At 33.9% G+C, this 25,835-nt stretch overlaps 2 protein-coding genes across 3 annotated transcripts; one reads left to right on the top strand and one right to left on the bottom strand.

Moving 5' to 3' along the window:
- The first annotated feature begins 474 nt into the window (after positions 1-474).
- LOC143236228 (zinc finger MYM-type protein 1-like) lies at positions 475-1,191 on the top strand. The gene has a single exon (XM_076474505.1). The coding sequence runs from the start codon at positions 475-477 to the stop codon at positions 1,189-1,191; it is 717 nt and encodes a 238-aa protein (XP_076330620.1).
- A 1,486-nt stretch (positions 1,192-2,677) lies between these two features.
- LOC143238981 (proliferation-associated protein 2G4-like) lies at positions 2,678-25,806 on the bottom strand. 2 transcript variants are annotated; one of them, XM_076479670.1, is made up of 7 exons: positions 25,017-25,802; positions 22,730-22,799; positions 18,512-18,604; positions 15,021-15,075; positions 13,666-13,744; positions 11,011-11,089; positions 2,678-2,988 (listed from the first exon to the last, which is right to left on the bottom strand). In XM_076479670.1, exons 3-7 carry the CDS (start codon positions 18,530-18,532, stop codon positions 2,956-2,958), a joined length of 267 nt encoding a protein of 88 aa, XP_076335785.1. In that variant the 5' UTR covers positions 18,533-18,604; positions 22,730-22,799; positions 25,017-25,802; the 3' UTR covers positions 2,678-2,955. The 2 variants fall into 2 exon arrangements, with proteins under 2 accessions (XP_076335785.1, XP_076335786.1); XM_076479671.1 differs by lacking the exon at positions 15,021-15,075 and having other exon boundaries at positions 25,017-25,806.
- Between the last annotated feature and the right edge of the window lie 29 nt (positions 25,807-25,835).

Below are 25,835 nucleotides of genomic sequence, written 5' to 3'. Positions count from 1 at the left end.
TCATTCAACAAGAATTAGCGTGATCAGCACTCGCGGTTGGAGTACTCTGTGATGCAAGATGCTGCATTCTGCTTCACATGTCATGGCCCGGCATGGCCGAGCGCGTAAGGCGTGCGACTCGTAATCCGAGGGCCGCGCGGGGTCGCGCCCGCGTCGCGCTAAACATGCTCGCCCTCCCAGCCGTGGGGGTGTATAATGTGACGGTCAATCCCACTATTCGTTGGTAAAAGAGTAGCCCAAGAGTTGGCGGTGGGTGGTGATGACTAGCTGCCTTCCCTCTAGTCTTACACTGCTAAATTAGGGACGGCTAGCACAGATAGCCCTCGAGTAGCTTTGTGCGAAATTCCAAAACAAACAAACAAACAAGCTTCACATGTCATCTTTTCAGTCACACACACTTCAGTAAAACTGAGAAGTCCTTCACCCATGAATGCTTCCAAAACTAGAAGAAGGCGACCACATCACTGATGTCCCATGATAACTCTCCAGGACACAAGTTTGCCATGCAAGCTTGGGCAGAGGTTTAAATTGCAGAAAACAAAAAATGCAAGGATTCAACATGCTCTCGATGCAAGCCATGCTAAAACAGTGGAGGAAAACTCACATTACATAAGAGCCGTGATAGACAGACTGTTCTACACAGCCAGCCAGAATGAAGCCCAGAGAAGTCACAGGGAAGGTAGTCAGTCAGATAACAGGGGCAATTTCCTGGAACTTCTTGACATGATTTCCAGGTGTGATGAAACCATGAAGAAGTTGAGTGGTCCTGGCAGTGCCAAGTACGTGCACCATGATATCCAAAATGAACTGCTTGACATTATAGCTGGAATGATCAGGAAGGATATCAGCAAAGAGATCATGGAAGCTGAGCATTTTGCTCTAATGGTGGATGAAACAAAGGATGTGAGCAAACAAGAACAGCTGTCCATTGTGGTAAGGTACCTCCACCAACAGAGCCTTCACTTGGAGTTCCTGGACTTCACAGGTGCTGAGGGTCTGGATGCAGATTCATTGCTCAAGAAAATCCTGGAGACTCTGGTTAAATATGGTATTGACCATAATGCCTGCATTGACCAGTGCTATGATGGAGCTGCAGTCATGTCAGGGCACATTAGTGGGGTACAGGAGAGAGATGTCTCAGGCTGTGTATGTCCACTGTTACGCACACAGGCTCAACCTTGTGCTAGTTGATTGTGTGCACAACGTTCAGGCTGCAGCAGAGTTATTTGTGGCAATTCGGAAGCTGTACAAATTCTTCTCTACATCAGTTTTGCATGAAGAATTTCTGAAGGTACAGAAGGAACTTGAACCCGTGAACCAGCACATAGAGTTGAAGCCGACTGTCAGACACAAGATGGGCCTGCCAACATGCTGCTTGTCTGGCTGTGAAAGGGTTCCCTGCCATTGTGACAACCCTAAAGCGTCTTGTGGAGGGGGACAACGTCCATAGAGCCACTGAATCAATGGGCCTGAGCATCCTCCTAGATCAGCAGTTCGTAACCAGTCTAGTGACCATAGAAAAACTACTGCTGATGACAAAACAGCTATCAGACTACCTCCAGTCACCTGACCTGCAGCTGGCCTCTGCAGAGGAACAAGTACAATCTGTCATCTCTGGTCTCTCAGAAACGAGAACTGAAGCAGCATGGAAAGACTTGGAAGAGTCTGCTGAGGATATATGTAAGAAAGTGGGAATATGCACTGAGATGGTGCATCAAGGTGGACAGTGATCTGCCCCCAGACACCTGGACGAATTCATAATCACATCTAGTTCTGGCCAAAGAAATGAACCAACACTAGATGCCAGAAGACACACCTTCTATGCCATCATAGACAGGATGCTCAACGAGCTGAATAGCAGATTCTCCTCTGATGCTTGCAGTGTTCTGATGGGTGCAACTGCATTGAGCCCCAAACACTCCACATTTCTGGACAAGCAAGCACTCTTTAGGAATGACAGCAAACTATGGTGTGGCAGAGGATGACCTCGCAGTGGAGGTCCACCAGTTGAACCGGCTAAATGTCAAGAAGAAAGACAAGGGGCAGAAAGCATCCACACCATTGGAGCTTACAACCATGCTGGAGCCATACAAGGATGCTTTCATGGAACTCCACAAACTTGTATGCATTGCTGTGACCCTGCCTATCACTTCAGCTGCCTGTGAGGGAAGTTTCTCATGTTTGAAGCTTCTCAAGACATACTTGCGCAACAGCAGTGGTAACAACTGCACTAGCAACCTTGCTGTCATATCAGTAAACTCCAGGAGGGCAAAACAACTCGATATTGATACTGTTATAGACACATTTGCTGCCAATCACCAGAACAGGCACATTGTTTTGAAGTAATATTGACTATAAACACAACATGATGAAAGATAGTTAGCCTGATAGTGACCTTACTTTTCCTCAAAGTGTATTAAGTTCACATGGGATAATTCGTTTCTGCTATGTAAACTATGTCTTTATGTTATATTTCTTCTTATTTGCAGCTTTACTCTTAATGGTATATTAAATGTTCAATCTAAGCTAATCTTGATTTTCTTTATTATTATGTATTACCTTGAGTGGAATTTGGTGAGCTTCCTCTGTTACATATATGCATATTTTCATAAACAGATTATTTCTAATTTGTAATAATGAATTATTAATTAGAGTATGAGTTTCCCAATGAAAACTGCATTGAAAACGCAGTTCAAAATAGCACACCTTTCTGAAATGTACCTCGGTATTCACATTATTATAATTTACCATCTATACTTCATATTGATGGCATTTTGGGAAACCCTTCCACAGTTTACCTCAGCTCCCCTCAGCCAACGAAAATATCCTGGCGCCGCCACTCTGTCAGCTACTGGCGTATATAGTTTCCTTTAATTTATCAAATGAAAAATCTTTGAGAACCAGCACAGTCCTTGAGGTAAACATTCTTCTCTTGCTCCCTTTCTCTCTCTTTTTTCAACATTTTAAGAGCTTATTAAAGAGCAGATCCTAAATTAGAACAGCAACGAGTTCATAAACAAGTCAAAATCATAGACGCAGCAGTTTTTAGTTCACAGTATAAGCGTGGAAACACTGATAAAGTAACAACAGATATTTATTAAATATATAAAGTAAAAAGTATTTGTTAATTATTACTCAAGTTATTATATCAGTTATTTTTTGATCAAGAGTGCACATGAAAAGAAAAGCCAAAAACTATGCTTTTTTAAGATTAAATGAAAGTATAGCTAAAAGATGCTTTGTGGGTTTTACTGTATAATCGTGGAATAAAACTTTGCATCAGAAAGTCCTCGACAACTTTAAAATAACTAATCTATTAACTGAAGTTATTGCAAAACAATGTGTTTCGTGTTATATTGTTTCATAGTTTTGATAGAAGAAAATATTAGCCCCACAGTGGCTCAGGGGTACGTCTGCACACTTACAACGCTAAAATCCGGGTTTCGATACCATGATGGACAGAGTGCACACAGACTCTTGTGTAGCTTTGTGCTTAATTCAAAAACAAGGAAATATTAATTTTTTCTTTCTTAGGCATTGTTAGATATATAGAGTCCTCTAATAATTATTTTAATAAACAAAAAGTGATGAAGTATAATAAAATATGTCTATGAAGTAATGATGTTTATAGAACAATGACAAATACAAGAACATACCAAGAAAGTTGTCACTCTATGATCAAATGATATCTTGTTTAAAGAGAACTGACATTATCATAAACAACAGATGAATGATTTAAGACAGAGATTCAGAGAAAACCGCTGATAATTTTCTGCTATGTGTTTAGACCGGAAGAAATAGATGCTATCAAGGTTAAAAGGTGGTATGAAACTTGGATGATGAACCTTTGATAGTGGACGGACAGTACAGTATGGGCTGTTGTTTCCAGTGAATGATTAACTAACAAACAGGAAAGAAACTTTGACCATTTGAAGACGCATTCTAACGAGCTCAGAAATTCACAAACAGGAAGCGAGCTGGCACTTTGCATTATGAATAGGGCGACAAATCACTTCTCCACTAGTAGCAAAGGTTCTAGAACAGACGCCAAAATGGAGAAAAATCTTGCAAGCACTCCGATCGTTTAAGAAGAAAAAATGTCTCTTACCGTTCGTAGAGTGCAGATAACCCTCGTGTAGTTTTGTGCCAAATTCAAAAGCAAAGCCGTTAGCAGAAACGCCAATTCTGACGTCAGCTCTTTGTAAGTATTAAAATGCTATTATTTCTTAAACATCAGTCATCATATTCAAAGGATAAATTGTATAAATATTATATGTCTGATGCCTTAAATAAACGTGTTATTGGAACTCTTCGTCTCGAGTCTTTTTGTTTCAACTGTAAAGTCACGAGTTAGTACCTGTGTGCTCCATTAGCCAATGCATCCTCACTTCAAATAAATATTTCATGTAACAGCAAACAGTATTAGTCGAAACTCTAATGGCTAGGCCGAAACATCAGACTCGGCCTGCCTGAAAGTCAGCCCACGACCACATTATTAAGTGACTGATATCAATCATAAAAAGAATAACTTAAAAAAAAAAAATTGCCTGCAAAATTTATATACATATCGGTTCATGTGTTTTCTTTATCTCTGTGATTCACCATTATAAGGAGTTGAAAATTATATAATTACTAAACAACCACTGTAAAGTATTATTACTGTGTGAAAAAATGCGTCATTCATTCCTAAACGTGTTTTATATTTCAGCCATAGGCCTAACAGATCCGACACAGCCGTTAATAATTTTTCACAAGGTAATAATGCCGCAGGTGTCCACTTATAATTATATGTAATGATGAATTTTATTAACAGTATTACACCTTAGTTTGTGTTGGAATTACCAGAATGTATCACACGTTATATCTGAAGCTGGGATTTTCAAAAAATACGGTACAAACATATTGAGACTGATGGTTATTGCTGTAAATATGTATAACTGAACGTCGGCTATATTTTATTATAAATTACGTTTTTGACGATCAAAATATTGCAGGTTGTGCTCACAACTACAAGTTATTACAATGCATTTCTGTTATATAACCTGTATGTTATCAAAGACTACGGAGTTGGTCAGGAATCAGGTGAGTGGATGTACAGATTGTTACTACTACCGTGAGTTTTCAAAATCAATCTCACCCTCACCATTGAACCAAAAGACATGCGTGTACATTATCCGTTCAATTTACGAATACCACATCATTTTACAGATAATTAGTGTCTTCCTGTGAAAAGGAAATTTGTCAAATTACAACCTTGTAAAATGAACAGCAAAGTATTCTAGTTACATGAACGTTGTATGCAAATTACTCTATAATTACACTTGCAATTAAATGGTAATCAGAAGACATTATATAAAACTTCTAAATTATAAAGCATGTTAAAGTAGTTTGAAATCCCATTATGCGACGAATATAAGTTTTCAAAATGGTAAACGTGATACACAATAATTTATTTTCACCCACAGATACGATCTGTACAGAAGGTTGGTTGGTTGGTTGATTTAGAGTTTTATGGCACAAACCAGCTAGGCTATCAGCGTCAAACGTCCGGTAAAAGGGTAAAAATAAAGTAAATGTAGTAAAATTCATAAAAGGAAATGAAGGTAAAACAAAAGAGCAATGAAAAGTATAAACAGCATAAAACCAATGTTGATATCCAGTCTACAATGTTAAGAGAGAAACCAGAGTAAGAGAAGTTGTAAAAGACTTTCTGTAGCATAATGGTAATGATCATAACCCGCCAGGAAGACTAACGGGTAAGTACAAGAACCACCGTCAGTCACCTGAAGTTGGTCTTTCCAGTCCTGGTTTTGGGTTATGTGTCATTACGGCTATTATCAAAAATTAAAATAATAAAAGGTTTAAAAGACATGTAGAAAAATTGTAATAATAACTTGCCAAACGTCCGGTAAAATGGTAAAAGTAAAGTAAAGGTAGTAAAATTTATAAAAGTAAATGAAGGTAAAACAAAACAACAATTAAAAACATAAATGGCATAAAACCAATGTTGACATCCAGTCTACAATGTTAAGAGAGAAACTACAGTAATAGAAGTGGTAAAGGACATTCTATAGCATAATGCTAATTATCAAAACCCGCCAGAAAGACTAACGGGTAAGTACAAGAACCACTGTCAGTCACCTGAAGTTGGCCTTTCCAGTCCTGGTTCCGGGTTATGTGTCATTATGGCCAGTATCGAAAAGTAAAGTAATAAAAGTGTTAAAAGACATGCAGCTAAATTGTGATAACTCGCCAGGACGACTAACGTGTAGTTCAAACAGATAGTTCAAACAGTAGCGTTAGTCACCTGAAGTTGGCCTTTCCAGTCCTGGTGTCGAGTTATTTAATGTTACAGCCATTTTCCAACTTCAAATCGAACTAGAGACATTGTGACCCTTAAAATGGAACCACAATAAAAAAGGTTTAATGAATAAGTATAAAACATTTAATTACATTAAAAAGATTAATGACCGTTAAAAAAACTAAAAACGTTATCAAGGTGGACAGTGTCACCGTCACCAATAATACTGTCTAATGTTATGGATAAACCTTGGGACAGAACATGTTTAAAATAGTGCCATCGTTGAGAGTCGTAATAATGGCAAGAAAGTAAAATGTGGCTCACAGTGATTCAAGTGTTACACAAGCTACACACTGGTGCATCAGTTCCAGATAAAAGAAAACGATGAGTTAAAAAAATGAGACCAATGCATAGTCTAGTTAGAACAACTTCCTCCATCCGATCCTTATGGAAGCTAGACGGCCAAAGTCCAATATAGGGTTTTATTTGAAAATGCTTGTTGTCGCATTGCTCACACAAGTCGACTGCCAGCTGGCACGGAGTCGAGCCTGGAATACAGGAGCATAGTCCATGTATGGAATAGGCACAGTGGTGATAGTGCCAGAACAGATAGATTTAGCTGCCGTGTCTGCAAGCTCATTCCCGCGAATACCAACGTGGCGTGGTATCCATAAAAACTGGATAGAAGTAAACGTTAATGAGAAATGGGCCAGTCTGGTTTGAATATCATTGAGAACAGGGTGTGAACCAACGTGAAGCGATTCCAGGGCCAGTGGAGAACTAAGCAAGTCAGCATAAATAGTGCAGTTGGAGTACTGCTTAGTTTCAATATGATTCAGGGTAAGAGAAATGGCATACAGTTCAGCAGTGAACACAGAAGCTGTACAGGGGATTCTGCACACAACCACCAAACCACAACAAACCATGGCAGAGCCCACAGAGTCACCTGATTTGGAACCATTCGTATAAATTGGAATGGAGAGATTGTTCGAAAGATGTTCAGCAAATAGAAGACAGTATTTCCAATCAGGAGTATCTGACTTAAAAAAAGGTCACATCTGGGGACTGTAACAAGCCATGGTGGGATGGGCTGACCAGTGGATTCTGCAATGTTATCCAAGGACAGACCCAATTCATCAAATTGCGCCTGGATGCAAAGGCCAAAAAGAGCAATGGCAGATCGTCTGTTCTGAAAAGGTATGGTCCACCGAGGAAGGAAAACACAACCCCAGGTGGGATGCTTTGGTAAGCAACATAGTTTAGTAGAATATAGTAAAGGCAGTTGTGAACGGCAAAGGTGCAGAAAAGGTTGATGAGATTCTACATATAAGCTCTCATCTGGGGAGGTGCAGAAAGCCTCAGTGCAGAGTCGAAATCACAGATGATGAATGTGGTCCAGCATTTTTAAGGCCAAGGGTCTGGCAGAGCCATAGACCAATGATACATAGTCGAGTTTCAATCAAATAAGAGTACGATATATCTTTAATATAGAACATTGATCTGCTCCCCAACTGGTGGTAGAGAAGACACGGAGGATATTCAGTGCTCTTGTGCATTTAACCCGTAGCTGCTTTAAGTGTGGTATAAAGGTCAGCTTATGGTCAAAGATAAGCCCCAAGAACTTGGTCTCAGGGACCACAGGCAGCGAAACTTCACCGATATGGAGTTCAGGATCAGGGTGAATACCCCGTTGGCAGCAAAAATGCATGTAAATGGTTCTAGAGAGAGATAAATTACAGCCGTTTGTCATGGTCCACTTCAGTACATAATCAAGAGCAGTTTGTAGTTGCCGTTTAATATATCTCACGTTCGACGACTGACATGAGATGTGAAAGTCGTCAACATAGAGCCCGTTTGCAACAGTGAGAGGGAGTTGTGCAGTGATGGCATTAATTTTTATACTAAAATGTGTGACACTCAAAACACAGTCCTGAGGGACCCCAAGCTCCTGTAGAAAAGAACAGGAAAGTGTCAAACCCACACGAACCTGAAATCTCCTGTCCGTTAAAAAACTTTTAATAAAAATGGGTAAATGGCCACGTAACCCATATATATGATGGTCTAGCAAAATGCCATACCTCCATGTTGTGTCACAAGCCTTCTCCATGTCAAAGAATATTGATACAAGATGTTGTCATTTAAGGAAGGCTTCTCTGATTAACATTTCAAGTCCAATTAGGTGGTCCATGGTAGAGTGCTGTTGTGGGAACCCACACTGGGTTGGCGAGAGGAGGTTGTTTGATTCGAGGATCTAAACAAGATGAACATTAACCATCCTCTCTAAGGTTTTACAGAGACAGTTCGCCAAAGCAATTGGACGGTAGTTTGAAAAAATCTTGGATTCTTTCCCAGGCTTAGAGAATGGTAAGATAATAGCCTGGCAACAGACATTGGAAAAAACATTCTCCTGCCAGATTCTGTTAAAAACAATTAGAAGAATATCAAGAGAAGCAGGAGATAGATAGTGTAGCATATCATAATGTACATCATCTGGTCCAACTGATGTACTGCCAGACCGATGAAAGGCCAGTTTCAGTTCCACCAGTGTAAAGGGACGATTATAGTCAAAGAGTTAGTCAGTTCGAAAGGAAAGAGGTGAATGCTCTGCCCAAGTCCTGATGGCCATGAAGGTGGAGGAACAAGCAGAAGTTCAAGATACCCGGCAAAAGCTTTCACCTAGAGTATCGACAATGCTCAGGACATCAGCTACTTCTTGGTCATCAGAGAGTAAGATCGAGAGGGGAACAGAATTGTAGTGCCCACTCACCTTTCAAACCCTGTCCCATATGATCTTGGAACTGGTGAAAGATACTGAACTTAATCCAAGATTCCTTCTGGCTTTGACGTTTTACTCACCTAGCATGTGCATGAGCCCGCTGGAAAGCAAAGCTGTTTGAAAGTGTTGGATATCTACAGAAAGTATCCCAGGCCCGTTTTTGAGCCTTCCATGCCATGTGGCAGGCAGGATTCCACCACGGACGAGGATATAGTGGAAAACATGTTGAGGTTGAAGGAATACATTGAGCAGCTGCTTGTATAATACAGTCAGTTACTGCTGCCACAGAGTCGTCTATTCACGGCTGACAGACAATGGCAGGATCAACCAAACAAGTGGATAGACTGGGGAGAGCAACATAAGGCGTTTGGAAATATTTTCCACATTTATACTCTGATGAACTGTATGACAGTGAAAAACAAGGTGTTCTACATGAAACAAATGGATCACGTGTACAATTCTAAACAAATTGAAATGACACTTGTATAAAACATCTATTTATAATTAAAAGCAATGCAGTGTTAAAATCCTTACCTGATAAATAGTTATTAAAAAAGACTTGCCTTAAAAAAAACATGCATACATTCTGGTGCAGAAAAAATACAAAGTAAAAAATGAAGAAGTGTTATCACAATTGGTGAGGAAAATGTCTCATGTCAATGTTACAGACTGGAGTTACACCAAGTTAATAAAAAACGGGTAAAATTTAAAATTTTAACTAAATATCAGAGAACCTACTGACATTGAAAAAACTAGGATATCGTATTAAACAAAGAAACTTGTCAAGTCTAGAAATAATAAAGTACCAGATAGATGTTTTGTAACACTGGGTAACTTAAGTTTACAAGAATGTAAATGCTTATGCAGGAAAACAAGTCCCAAACATGCCTTTACTCTTACTCCTGGGAAACCAGAACATATGTTCAGTCTTTTTCAGAGCAAGTCCATATTTAACACTTATTTATTCAGTACTGATATTAACACTATGTTCCTTTTAATTGTAAATATACAATTCTACTTACTTTTTTCTACACTGACAATTATTTGTATTAATAAAACATTTACAATCCATTTGTTACTACTTCTTGTATGTGACTTTTGTATATGTACTACTTGTGTGTTTCCCATAACTACTTCCATTCATATGTATCAAAACTGTTGTTTTTGCCAACTTTTAGAAGTACAGTTTAACTATGGCCTGAATACAGTGAAAAAAACTTCATATAATATTTTTATTTTTGGCAGTTTTGACAAGTTTAAAAATTGTGTTTCAGCCTTTACACAAGATAAGTAACACTAATTAATGGAAAATGCCTATTTTTGTTAATAATATCAAGTTTCCACCAAGAAGTAAAGAATGCACAGTTGGGTAAAAAACTTGGCAGAGTGAAGGATATCATATAACAAACTATATTTACCTGTCTAAAGTGCTGATGAATGAAATTATGTTTGTGGCACACAAAGAAAATCTAACTATGATTCCTTGTTATACCAACAAACTTTAAATGGTTGAATTTCTTCCATCACATTTCTGTTTTATTAATCTTACCAATCACGTCTAGCTTACTATAATGCACGTCCCTACATGTGAAAAAAGTTATTTCTCTCACATAGTAATAAACCTCTAATAATGGATCCCATCCTCTGAAACTAAATTTTGATTAAAAGACAAAATATGAAGCCTGTAGTATATTAAAAGATTTACAAATGACAAACCACTTATACATAAAACACTAAGGCACTACTATGTTCAAACTAAAATACAGAAAAAAAATAAAAGTATAGTTTTTAAGAATTCTCAAAACTACTTTTTACAAATTGCAATTTGAAGTTCATGTAATAACCTAATTATATACATATACACATTTCATAAAATTTTTGAGAAAATGACAATTACTTAATTTATATGATAACTTTACTAAAAATACTTTACCTTTCCTTCTCCTGTACTGATGACTACATCTATGGCATAAACCTCATGTAATTCAAACTCACACTTCTCATGTTCTTTTCTAGTTAAAGAAAAAGAAGTTAATTTAATAACAGAGTATTAAAAATAGAAACATTAATTTTCATATTATACAATATATTTACTTTTCATGCAGTTGTACAATTTATTATAAGCAACTACAGTTGGGCACATAGTATTGCAAAAAAAGAGCTTGAACATATTCAGGCCAGAGCACTTTTGAGATGCAAAGTACACACACTTATATATCAAATTTCAAATTCTAAGTACAAATAATAATTCTAATTCTATTTCAATAACTAACCTCAAAAATACTTTAAAATTTAAACCTTATAACATGCATTTGGAGTAATTTTTCTACTCAAATTTAAAGATGTCAAACACTTTTAAGGATTCTCATATACAAATAATACATTTTTAATTTTTTTTTAGAATTTTTCTGCACATCCTGAAGGAAGGACTTGCATTTTGTAATTCATTAAGAATAAAGTTATCCATGTTTTGTTTTACACGTGATTTTCCATCTATTTACTGTTTTTATTATTACAGCCTGACATTTGTATCTTTTTATTATCTCAAAAAGTGCAAAAACAATCATCTAAAGCTCAGCTATCAAAGTAGCAATATGTAAAGTTTAAACACTACTGAATATAGCACATAAACTTTTTATCCCCACATATCGAAACATAAGGCAAAGGGTAAAGTATTTGATGATTTACCAGGAAATTGAATTAACGAATCTCCTGCAGAGAACAACAACAGAAACAAATGGTAAGCTTTTAACACTTAGATATAACCATAGATCTGGGATTTTTTTTAAATAATTTTTTAGCATTCTTTTTCATTCCTGGAAACATTTCTTAATTTATATTTTTTCTTGTACAATTACACAAACTAGAGTTTAAACAATATTTAAAACAATAAAAGTCCTGAATAATGTTATTTGTTGTTAATGATGCTGCCGCGTGTAGCAGACGTCAGACGGTATGATTACTACAAGTAAAATCATGAAGTAGTTATAAAAAATTTTATAATTTTTAAGTATGAAACACAATTTTAATAACAAATAACATAATCACAATACTGTATGTACAATTCTAATCATTTCTTAAAAGTAGAACATTGTCAGCAAAATATTTTGTAATGAGGCATAAAATGTCACTCAATATAGCAGCCTATACAGAAATGTCCAAGTGACTTAGTCATGTACAATCTAGAGGACTATTTTTAAGTAATTAATCAACAACCCCTTTAAACAATTACATGTGACTAACTGACAAGTACAGGATATTTAAATCATGGTTCCTACAAGCAAGCATAAAAGTTGGTAGAGTGGTCCTATTGTCAGGCAATTGATTTCCATATTTCCAACAGTTCAACAAAAACAATCAGTTGTCTTTCCTCTGATCAGCTTTCACACAACAACGACAGGGCAAACAAGTTTGATTGCAATATTTTGATTACTTCGGTAGTTGCAATAAACAAAAACAGCTACAGACACCTCAATCGTGAAAACTTAATTATTTTATGGCAATCACTGTGATTCAAATTATTTAATTTTTGGAATGATTAAAAACACTGATAATCAAAAACACTAATTCTAATTACTCAATCCAATAATAATTTTGATTCATTAATTAGTCTGCACCATAGTAATCAATGTAATTGATGTTATCAATTAAATTGCCAAACTCTAAACTGGAAAATAGTTAGCTATTTCATACATATAGGTTCAGTTTATAACACTCATTCTGAAATACTTTTATTTGCATTCTTCTTTCTGCTTATGTTGAAGGTAGAATAAGTACCTTTCTGAAGCATTCATGTTCTTTATCCAATCAGCAATTTAATGATTTCAGATTTCAACAAAGAGTCTTGAGCTTAGTTTACATTGACAGTACAATTCCAACAACAATCACATGACAACTGTTTGTTTGCAGGCAGAGGTACACAATTCAAATTGTTACTACTCAGTGCTGCCAAGCCAGTGTATGTCTCATTTTCTGTCTACCATTTTTTGCAAAACTGAGGCAAACACAATAGTACAGCTTGTCATCAATAAAATAGGTTAGACTCTTTTAAGACCCTTTTCATATAAAAACATTGAAATTCTAGAATTTTGAGTGTTCAAACATTTATTTATTTACAATTCATGACCTTCCATTTGTTTATCACAAGTAGCTGATTTTCTATTTAATAGCTCTTTAGCCAAACAAAATTGAAGGCTATTAAAATTATGGTTTCACTGAACAATGATTATTTTATAGTGAGAGGTGATGTATAAAATAGAAGACACCTTGAAAAAATATCACCCGAGAAGATCTTTAGGATTTTTTAGAAAATATTTTCTTAAAAAATTTAAAACTTGTATACTATTAAAATATGGTATAACACAAACAACAAATATTTTTCAAAAGTTAATCTTTTATGGTTTATATCACATGCCCAAAAACCTGTACACATTTTGGGTATAAACACATACATTGTTTTGGTAACGATGGCGCAATCAGTTTACACAAGCGTAGTCACACATGGATAGATATGTACTAAACTAGCTGAAGTTTTATAAAAAGCAGAGAAATCTGTATCCTTCTACGTATAATCATGATTATTCCTCACCTCTGTGCTTCAGTGGGATTTTGAATTATAGATTTTTCTCCATCAATCTCAAACTGTTTCAACCGATGTGACGGCATGCCTTGAAAGCAAAGTAAAAATAGAATTAAAAGACAGTTTGTGTTTTATGAAAAAAGTGTTATGCAAATGTGTTTTTTCTTGTATTTATTTATTTATAAGAAATTTCTCACTTAAAACCTGCCCAGGATCTTTTAGTACTAAATAGGGATGGTAAATACGGAGTTACACGTGAAACCTCTGATTTTGGGTTATTTTAATAGATAACAATGAATGAAGTTCAGCACAAGTTCTAAAAGGAAAAAAATAAATATTAATGAAAATATGACAGAATGAAACCTATATAGATGATACCATACTGGACAATACTCCATCTTTCTTGTATTTTAGTCTTCATTGCAGAAATAACATTTTTAATTTGTGAATCGCCAATGAAATCATTTCGTGATGCATTGTGCTTCAAATTCAACACTGAATCTTTGGGCTTTTCTGTGCCGTTATCCTTACAAAATATTGAAACTATTGATTTCTCATATATGATTCTAATTCCCATTTGTAAAGAACAAAACCACTGTGCCCATCTTCTTTCAGATAAGTTCTTCTCTCATCTGGACCTACAGTTTAGCCTAATCACTACACTTACACCATCACATTCACAACTACATCTAGATTATTTCAAGCATGTTTCATTGCTACATTGTTTTACTTTATATTTACAAGTAAATTTATTCATGTTGGTTCTATGGTCTGGGTCAGTTCACGGGTCTGGTTCAGTAACCTAGACCTGGAAAACAGGTCCAAAAGCCTTCTTTTCATTTAATCAAAACATTTATGGAATGACTCATGTTATTAATCCATGTCAAGATAATGGGCTAGCTCATGCAGAATTGTCAATGAGCTGTTGGCTCCAACATATACAGAATAATTAACAAATTCTTGTATTATTTAAGGAAGACAAACATAATAAATTATTTCCACATAACTGTATATAAACTTATTCCAATTTTTATCCGTAATGATGAGAAACCCACTTGAAGTAAAAATGTATTCTCAAGACAGATAATATGGGTATTAGTTAATTAAAATAAACTACACAACAAAATTTCAATCTTCTATGCACATCTTCAGGCTAACAAGGACCTATTAACCTGAAGATGATCGAAGACAGTCGAAAAGTTGTTCTGTACTATAACTGAAATGCTAATAGCTATACCAGCAATCTAGAGAATATATTTTTATTCCAATTTAATGTGAGTGATGATGTTATGTATCAAAATATATTCAATATTTGCCTCAAACAAAAACACATTTTTAATTTTGTGTTGTAATTCCACACTAACCTTCAATGGATTCCGATTCAGCTACCTTTTGTATTGCATCTGTAACAGCAAAATTCTGAAGAAAAGAAATAAATATGTAAATACACACTTTATTATACCTACGGTTAAATATGGTTACTTTGTAAACCAGCAAAACAATAAAACTAACAACTATACTAACAGGGTCTTAATCTTTTAGTTCACTACTTAAATGTTACTTTTCAGAATAGTTTTTGCTGTAACTCCAATAAACTTCACACGACATTAACTACAACCAAAAATTATCTTCACAAAGACTCACATATTGGCAGTTACATTTTCCAACCTAATTTTACAATGAATTTGACATATCAGAAACAAACAATCAAAAATCAATTTAAAAAAATATCACCAATTAGTTCTTAAAATTAATTTAACAAAAATTCCCCAACTACCTTAGAAAAACTAGATTAAATCAGATAAGAAAAATTATAAGTTAGTAGCTACACCATAAAATCAAAGCATTTTCACTTAAAACCAGCCAAACTATCTTCCTCCACAATAACTTACACAGTGCTGCTAGTCTTTCATTGCTGATATTATGGCAGAATAACAGCATACCTTAAATGTTAATATAGTTAAAATAATTTTATAAAAAGCAGAAAGAATTAATAAGCATACTTCAATTTTCAATACACATTAAAAGCAACCGTAACTGCAACATGTACAGAAATGTAAAAATAAAACTTTCTATCAATATCTCTTAAAACCAACTTATAGTTTGATGTAGTTGAAACTACAAGTTCTTTTTTAAAACTATTCCAGTTTGTTACTCACATACAGAGATGGGAAAAATGATGCACTGTTATGATTATGGGATGTTTTCAAAACAATGATACTAATATTTCTGTACACTAATTTCATCTATTTATATTATATATATAAATCTGAAGGAAAGAGATAAAGCTAACTCTGTAAGTACTGAATAGCAAATTTAGTCCAACCTTTACTGTTACAGGAAGGAGCCATTTTTCAAATGGGCGATTTACTTAACAAACCCTTGTAGCCATCACAGTAAATAACTTGTAACCATAAAAGTATGCATAGTATAACACTGACAGTAATTAATGTATGTTCATAAAGTTTGCCAAAATTTGAATTTTTACGAAATAATTAACCATAAATATAAGGAGTCAGTTTTGACTGCCTTTCGTGTGAGGTGGAGTGGTTTTCAAGTTACATCAAAAAAAAACTTTTCAACATCCAATATTTTCAATTTCATTTGCATAATCTTTAAAACCTGCTAAATTAATATCAAAAGTATTTTACTGAGAAGGAGTTTTATATTTAATATTATTTTTTCTGCAATAACTAAATATAAGGTTGATTGGCTTGACATACCTCATAACTGCCATAAAAATAAGGAATAAATCCAAATTACTGAACAATATATTACCACAACAGCATCATTTACTCATTAAAATACATTATTAAAATGGGATGAGTCACGATATTCTAATCCATTCCATTTACTTACTTTACAATTTCATGGTGCTTCTTCACTGAATGTTAATATCAACCTTAATAGTAACATTCTGCACATTTTCAATATCCTTCCTGATGATGTATTGGAGGATATAACAGAAACAAAGTACAACACAGCTCAGAAATATAACAGATCATAAAATAATTTTTGTTTCAATAATATATGACTACAGGCTACCTAAAATTTAAAGAAATGGCTGCCATTTTTCTGACTCAATTTCCAAAAACCTTGACACTAGAGGAGTTAATTTTTTTATCTGGACAAAATAAAAAAAGCTCCAAATCTTCTAATTAATATTAAGTTGATGGGTTCACCTAACTCATCAAAGATTTCAAACAAATAAATCAAACTGGAAAATCTATTATCCAAATAGTTGTACTGTTAATTAACTACTTCAGAAACAAGCAGTCATGTCTTATTTATAAGTGACAATGTAAATAAAATAATTTATGTGTAGCAAAATGATTCTTCAACTGTATTTCATACAAAGCAGAACTGTCAACTTAGGTGGAATGCTCCATACTTTCTGGTTAAACCTACTTGTTAAATTAGCATAACACCTGACAAACTCAATCTTTGTTTTCAAAAGAGTTTTATATAAAGATTATTATACTAAAGAAAACTGGTGTTAAATTTTAAACATGTTAACTTATATGCCATTTTGGGCTCAACACAACCACGAAAGTAACCATGAGATTAGCCATACTATAACTTTTCACATCTGACAGACTATTAAATACACATTTCGAGGGATTTTGTAAACGAAAAATTGAAATTTTCAATTAAAGATTTGTTACTGAATTTACTTAAGAATTTTTGCCCTCAGAATACAGACCATCCAAACAAAAAACAGTTGATTTTGTTTTTAATATTAAAAATACTTTTTTTATCTTACAGTTTTCAAATATAATTTGCATCACCTCTTGAACCTCTGGAATAAATAATAATAAAAAAAAGTTGTTTTTATATGACAATAATTATATTTTGTTTTTCATTTTCTCTGCATGAGTACTAACTGCAGCTGTTACAGTCAACATTTAGGCAATATTATGGTATCATTAGCAAAGTGTTCTTGCATTCACATATTACCAGAAGGATCTCAAAACAAAGCAAAATTTGGTTTACACTTTTAAAAAAGTATTAAATCTTCACATATGAATGTTAAAACATAAGTAACACAATTAACACATACAAACATAAATACAATTTAACTTTCTATCTGTGACTAATAAGTATCCATGTAATAAACAGCCATAAGTGCTACCAATAACAAAACAATGAAAAAAATGCTGTCAGTAATCAGATGCACTCAAAAATGAATACTGTACATCAATTTAAAAATAACCGTTAGGAAGTTCTTGCATAAAATGAGCTATTCCTTTTAGGTATAAAAAATGGACATCAGCTATGTCCATTTATCTAGTAAATCTCAAGTATAGAAGAGAGGCATGGCTTCTGTCAAGTGTTCCCAAAATTAATTTATTATTTCTGGAAATTGACCTCAAGGAATTTGTAACAATGATGTGTAAATAATACAATTATCTTAGTTTCTAATTACACATACATGTATGTTGTACATGAATAGTTACTTAAGTAATAGAGACCAAAAGTTAGGATTTGTGAATGTGCATACATAAAAGGACAACAAAACTAAAGTTGTTTTTCTTTTTAAAAGTTTATTTTGAAATAAGGGAATTATAATTCAGATAATACATAATACACATCATAATGCTAAATGTATTCAATACATTGATAGCAAAGTTGCTTAATTAAATTTTGAATGCAACTCAGTAAAACTGTGAAACATATACAGAAAAACAAAAGTACCCATGAGCTTAGAACTAACTTAAACTGTATTCTTTTCCAAATAAACATTAAAAAGCTTATTCTTAAAAACAATATTTATAGGTTGTTTAAAATTATGCAAATATTCTCAAAACAGTTGTACTATGTAAAATGATAAAAGCCACACACAAACAATACTCACCTTGCCCTCTGGCTTCACCATTCATAGAGCAATTTCTGCAGCAAAGTGTGCAGCACATATAACATCAGCCTTTCTTCCTGCCACCTTATTTTCCTGTATAAATTGGTGGAAAACACATGTACCAGGTATCATAAAAGGATTTTCTTTGATTGTATGATAGAATATCAAATTAATCTGCACTACTTCAGTCAATGCTAGATGAAAAGAACTTTCAACAAATTACTTCTCTCTTGATAAATAACATGGTGCATGTTGTACATCAATTACAAAACACTTACAGCTTTTTCATGTGGAAGCAAAACAGTGGAAACAAAGCTACCTTTAAACTTAAAATAACCAATACTCTTTTATCCTTAAAATATTATAAAAATGAAGATAATTTGAATATTATCTTGAGGTAATTAACTGCATTTTTTAAAAATATATTTGTGATCAAATTCTCCTGCACCATGTGTATGTATGTTCATAATAACTCAAGTTTATGTGCATCACACAAAATTGCTAATATACCTCCAAGCAAAAGTGATTCAAGTGGTTGTAAAAACAAGTTTTAGTTCATGGAATAAAGACACAACTAACAAGTATTAACAAGTAAAAATATTACTTGGTCCTGGAGGGTGCATTTCAGACAAATTAAATAGCTATATAGTAAATGGCAAAACAGAGTGCTACTACATTGTGGAAGTTTGTACACTTGGGTAGAAGTGTATGAATCTGACAGTAAGTACTCAATATTCTCTACATGTAGTATGAGAAAGGTCTTGATTCTGGTTCTAGGACATTTTATCCATAAGAATGTATGTGGTTATAAATGTTCCAGAAGGATTGCTCTTTACAAAAGAAAACAATACGTATCATAATAAGTATTTTGATGCCTCAAAAACATTTCCTGAAGAACTATATTCACAATAACCCTTCATTATTCATAACAATTTGTTTCTTTGTTTTGGAATTTTGTGCAAAGCTTAGCAGTGTAAGACTAGAGGGAAAGCAGCTAGTCATCACCACCAACTACCAACTCCTGGGCTATTCTTTTACCAACAAATAGTGGGATTGACTGTTACTTTATAATGCCCCCATAGTTGAAAGGGGGAGCATGTTTGGTGTGACCTTGATTCGAACCCTTCACCCTCAGATTACGAGTCGAATGCCTTAACCCACCTGGCCATGCCGGGCCTATTAATTTTACATGCCGAGTACAATGACATTACTCAAACCTAATACACACTGTATTAACATACTTACAACCACCAGAATTACAAGTGTTCATCCCACACAACAACTTTTATATCTACAAATGGTGAGTGAGGAATCATGAATGTCTTGTTTTTCTCTACTCTATTATAATACTTTCACATATTATTTAACAAGCACAGAGAATTATATTGACCTTGAACCACACATATTTACACTATTTGACATAGTGGTGGGAAAATGTGGAAATAGGTACAGTATGAATACATGTAGGATTCAATCGCTGTAATATAAACATTATACAACAGTTTTGCTAATTTCAACTAACATAGAAAAGAGCATAAGAGCATTTTTTCATGTTAAATTTCTCAGACATAAAATTAATGAATAGTGTCACATATGAAAGAAAAATAAAGGTAAAAACTAATGTTGAAAGGGTAAATTGTACATTTGTATAAGAATCGTTTGTAGAAAAGTAACTCACAAAGAGATATGGTTACACAGTTTGACAGGTTGGACCTTCATGTGCAAGTCTTAAATAAAAAACAACCTTTTGGTTGTATTATAAGTATTTTTAAATTATATCACACAAACTGATGCCAGTTTTGTAAACACAACTTTAAATCTTTTATACAATAAGAAGAAGAAAAAAATGTTTTACTGAATATCTTAAATTCAGTTTGTTTGTTTTTACATCAATGTCTGATTTGTATGAACTCAATGTTATTACTTCTGCACCTGAGAAATAAAAAAAACATAGGTAAATTATAATATAACTTCACTTCATTTACAGCTTTTAAGGAAACAATAAATAACTGTCAGCCCAAATATCAGAAAACATATTTACAATGACATGCAAAACACATGATACATCATACTACAGTGGAACTCTTGCTTATATGGTACTGAAAAAACTTTATGTGATGTGCAACCCCTAACTATGTGAAATTTTTATTCCCTGTGCATGTAGATTTCCAATGGGGCTCGCGATTTTCCCATTTTACCTCCATTTCTCATCACAGAGAATTTTATTTTTTCTTCCATTCTCAGGGTGCAAATATGACGTCATGAATATGTCACGTGTGGATTTAATGCATTGATGCCATCTAACAGTATTGTCTGTTGTATGTCCATGTAAATACTTTGCAGGGTGTTGGTGGATCTTTGCCAAAATTAGTATGAAGGTTCATTAGGTCCATGGGGAAATGCACACAAATTTTGCAGATTTTATAAGTTTTTATGTGGGTTTTTCTTCCCACTACTTCACCACTGTTGACAAATCTTCACCATATTTGTCATGAAAGTTTGTTGAGTCCATGAGGAGGTACATGCAAATTTACAGCTTCACTGTTTTTATGGCCATTTGGGGTTTTTTAAAAACTATATATAAAGGAAACAACTTTTCATGTCCTGAGATAACCTTTCATTAATCCTTATGTGGTGGCCATCATCAATCAATCCATGTTGCTACCTATAACATTCTCGCTGTTTTAGGGTTAATCATGAATTTGCATAACTTCTGTCCAGGGCGTGGGTACCACAACTAGTATTCTTATACATAACCAGTAGATGAAAATACAAAACAAAATAATGGTTATTATTTTTTCTTTTGTAGTGTTTTTAAATATTTTGAAGCTTTGTTTAAATTTTGATGCAAGTAGTTGAAGCAGTTAAACTGTGAACATATACAATGAAAAATTATTAGACTTGTTCATGATCTTACATTTTCAGAAAGAGATCTGAATGTGTATATTTTTAAAATGTAAAGCACACAAAAAATGTTGCATTGTGAGAATGATGTTTTGCAATTGGTTAATTCAGAAATTTAAGAAAATTTAGCAGCAAGTAACAACACTATTTTAATGCAGTAGTGTTTAGGATCTATATCAAGCCTCAACAAATACTGGACACTGGGTTGCCATGGTGACTAAGCATTTCATGTGGCACCTATTATTTTCTCCCATTTTATTCGTGCATGGAGTTGTGCTAAAGAGAACTCAAATCTAGAACAGATTTGGATTATTGGAAACCCAGAATTATTTTCATGTTCTTTGAGTTCTAAAATGAACTTTGTTCCTAGGAGTTTGTTTCTTTTAGACTTAAACACAAAACTACATAATGGGCTATCTGTGCTTTGCCAACCATGGGTATCAAAACCCGGGTTTTTGGCAGTGTTGGTCTCCAAACATACCACTGTGCAACTGAAGGCTTCTTGGAATTTAATAGTGGAATCAGCACTTAATGGTTTCTCAGGAATGAAATGTTGCAGTTACACAACACATTAGTAATTTTGCTCCACTGTTTTTTGTTGTTTTTTATTATTATTATCAGCTCAACCGATCAGTAGATATGTTTAGATTCAAATGATACCAAAGGTATGTAGTTCAGGCAACACTATCAAATGGTTGCAGATATCATGATATCATTAATATTCACTTGTTGTCCTGAAAACAAGTAAATACACATTGCTGACTTAATTATCCCACTAGTCCATGGAGGGCAAAAAAAAAGAACAGAGAAAAAGAGAAACAGAGGATAATTGAGGCACTTCTGCATTTCAGTAGTTAGCCCCCTGTTTAATCTAAATACAATTTTTCAATATCTTGTATTCTTATCTTAACAGCTGAAAATAAAAGAAGCAAAACTATGTTTGAACCAGCTAATTTATGATTTGAACAAATGCCAGATTCTACATACATAAACCCCAGATATTGGAAAACACCTAAAGCTTTTGCAACCACAATTTCTGAGTGGCGATTTCTCCAAAATATGTAACTTATTGTCTAGAATTGTAATAGCACAATTATTTAAAAAAATTATGGGAAAATAAACAATAACAGATAATCGAAGATTGTAGGTAACAGAGGTGCTGGTAACTGAGGCACTAATGTAGCCCCCATTTCCATGTACAAATAATAGTGAAGTAATGTTAGGCATATCAGGTTCCTCATTTTGGGCTGGTTCCTACATCTGGAAATATTTACCATATCTGATATAAATGAAATTTTTTTTCAGATTTCTTACCTTACAGCAACCAACTACTAAGGTGTGAGCCACAACAGCAATAAAACTATCAATATGAGCTCCAAGGTCTCTGAAATGAATAAAACACACAACGTATGTAGTTGAAAAACATAAAATTCAGCTTTTAGTTAATGAATAAATTAAATAAAAAATCAAATAATACAATAAATATAACCTTACCTGTTTTGTACAGATGGAATTTTACATGAATGATTTGCATATGCTAATGAAATGACATCCACCACAGATAGAAGTCACAGTGCTATGTTTTGCCTCTTTATGAGAGGCTTATGTCTAAAAGAAAGTGCCACAGCTTTTTCAAAAATAGGCTTACACATAGTGAGATTGTTAACCATATAGATACAAATGACTTTTTAAAGAAAAAAAGACTTCCTTCTTTTCCAATGAATGTGGAAAAACTCACAATGCTAAGAATTTAAGACTGCAATGTAATTCAAAAATCACATTCCAATCTATAACAATAGCCTAATCTTCAAAATCAAGGCCATGGTTACAAAGAAATACTTCACACCTGAAATGTCACTACAAAAAAAACATGGACCAATTTCGTGGAGCCATTAACAAGAATACAAACAAGAACTAAAACTGACAAAGGTTTTTTAAGCCAAAATTTGCCAGTTACATCTCAAAACCAAAGAGACTGTTTCCCATAAAAAAATATGACCAGTGAAACTGAAATAACAATAGTCTCATTCAAATTACGTAACTGTGAAATTTCTAACATATCCAAATGGAATTTTGAGCCTCTGGTCTCAAAGAAAAATGCTTTCCATTTCAAAATTATTGAGAAAATAATTAGATTTACCATCAAACTAAATTAGTGAAGTACAGATGGACTTCATCAATTACAGAATTTGTAGTGATACAATTTGCATGCTTTGAGAAATAAAAACACTAAAACACCAGAACTGAACAACAGATTTTATCAACAAAGCAAAGGCATTAAAAGAGTTAAAATAAACTAAGCATGAGATATTCTCTTTAAATCATGTTGTTTTCACTCATTTGATCTACACAGTGAGACCTCTTATACAAGTCAACAAGGAAGAAAATTCGATCCCCTACCTTAAGTTGATTGGGTACAAAGAAATGTTATCATTAGGATGACAGACAAAAACAAACCATCCAAGAGAGTAGTGAGAGGAGGCAAAGAAGAAAGAAATGTGAAACAGAAAAAAAAGAAGGTGCAGTCAAGGAATGTGTAAGAATATGCAGGAATAGACAAGATGGGAGAACTAAGAAGTGAAAATAAATTGATAAACACTTTCTGTCTGATGGCAAATGAAAGAGAAGCAAGAAGCAAGTCACGAATGAAAGATTAAGGAGATAAACAAGAAAGAAGAGTGTGTCATATCTAAACAGATGGTAACTACACAGAAACTGTATGAAGAGAGAGAAAGCCAAAGATGAGATCCTGATCTAAGTAAGGACAAAGAATAACCACAGGTACCCCAGAAAAACTATCCAGAACCTGGTGGAGGGCTCAAATAGGAGATAAGAAGAAAACAATTGTGAAGACATGTGAGTGAAGAGAAGGTAAAGACAGGAGAAGTAAGCTCCAGTAAGGAATATGAGATATAAGGCAATCAAAGAAGGCAGAAGGAAAATGACCATAAGCTAAGTGTTTGATTCACTAGATATAGTGAAAGCTTAGAAAATAAAAAAGATAAACAGATTTTTATTTTATAACCTACCATGTCAATATTGGTAGTTTGTACAAGACACAACATTTTGTATTTAAACATCATAGATATCTAATTTAAACTGATGATGTATTCAACATACCACATGAAACACAAAAATAAATGTTTAGATGTGTTTAATATTTAATGTATGAAAAGAAATTTTGAATTATATTCCACAGCTTGATACCAACAACTTAAGGAGATAAGTTCATAAAACAACAGTTCAATAAAATTTTGAATGTAAGTCAACAAATGCAATAATAGGTTATTTAACCAATGACCTTGGGTTAATTAGCTTCAAACTCATAACAGTATATATCTTTGTATATTTAAGGTTTACTGTTTTATTGCCCTTTAAAATGACTATTTTGGCATAATGTTTGGAAATCACTATAAAATTTATAGTTCATGTTACTCTATGGAATTGCATAACACACAAGTTACTCAGACGCATACGTCATGAAAATATCTTATTACTATTCATTATTTTACCTGATTTTTGATCTAATTTTTGCATTTTAGTCACTTTCATTATAATAAATAAAGAATACAAAGGAAGGGCAAAAACATCAAGTACTGACCTCAGTCTTTTCTGTTGTTGTTTCTAACTATAGATTGTAGATGACACTTTACCCTGTTTTTCATATTACTAGTGTTGCTGCCCAAAATAATGTTTTGTTTAATTAAATAATCACATACAAAATGCTGACAATGTCCCATAATTATCCCAACTTTTCCAGTTTTGTCACTATGTGACAAGAGCTTCTTGATTTATTTCCTGTGAAAATAAAGTTTTCACTCTGCAGAAGTTTAGTTACAATATTTAATATACGACTCTACATGTATTATCAGTATTTCATTCGTTTGGTGACGAAAAAGGGTTGATGCAGGTCATACCACGCCCGTCATGGTCAAGCGTGTTAAGGCGTTCGACTCGTGATGGGTGGTGATCACTAGCTGCCCTCTAGTCTTACACCGTTAAATTATGGACGGCTAGCGCAGGTAGCCCTCGAATAGCTTTACGCGAATTTCAAATCAAACAAACAAGCAGGTCATATGTCATAAAAAAACTGTCTGCTGTATTGCATTCAAAATGAAATAGAAATGTGAAAAAGAAAGAAATACCCCATAAACAAATGGTAAATAATAAATAGTTGTTTTTAATGTTTTTATCATTTCGGGTCTCTAGTGAGTTTAAACTCACAAGATTATGTAACACAAGATTATCAAACCTGAAATGTTAGAAGTCTGTTTCTACAAGAGACACAAAGAAGTAACTGAGTGAGTAACAAATCTGTATTACTTCAAAATCAGGTTAATATTATTTTTGTTTGTTGAATTCAAGCGCAAAACTACGCAATGAATTATCTGCGTTTTACACACCAGATTGCCCTCCTCTG

This window comes from Tachypleus tridentatus, chromosome 13 (genome assembly GCF_004210375.1).
Source record: "Tachypleus tridentatus isolate NWPU-2018 chromosome 13, ASM421037v1, whole genome shotgun sequence".
Lineage (NCBI taxonomy): Eukaryota > Metazoa > Arthropoda > Merostomata > Xiphosura > Limulidae > Tachypleus > Tachypleus tridentatus.
This window is presented reverse-complemented; position numbering and strand designations above follow the sequence as displayed.

What these genes read in the sequence shown, in the direction of transcription:
- LOC143236228 (XM_076474505.1), top strand. Translation starts at nt 475, where the DNA reads ATGATAACTCTCCAGGACACAAGTTTGCCATGCAAGCTTGGGCAGAGG.
- LOC143238981 (XM_076479670.1), bottom strand. Translation starts at nt 18,532, where the DNA reads ATGGTGAAGCCAGAGGGCAAG. An exon ending in TGGTGAAGCCAGAGGGCAAG is followed by an intron (nt 15,076 to 18,511) that starts GTGAGTATTGTT and finishes TCTTTTCTTCAG; the next exon opens with AATTTTGCTGTTACAGATGC. An exon ending in TCAGTACAGGAGAAGGAAAG is followed by an intron (nt 2,989 to 11,010) that starts GTAAAGTATTTT and finishes GTTCTAATTTAG; the next exon opens with GATCTGCTCTTTAATAAGCT.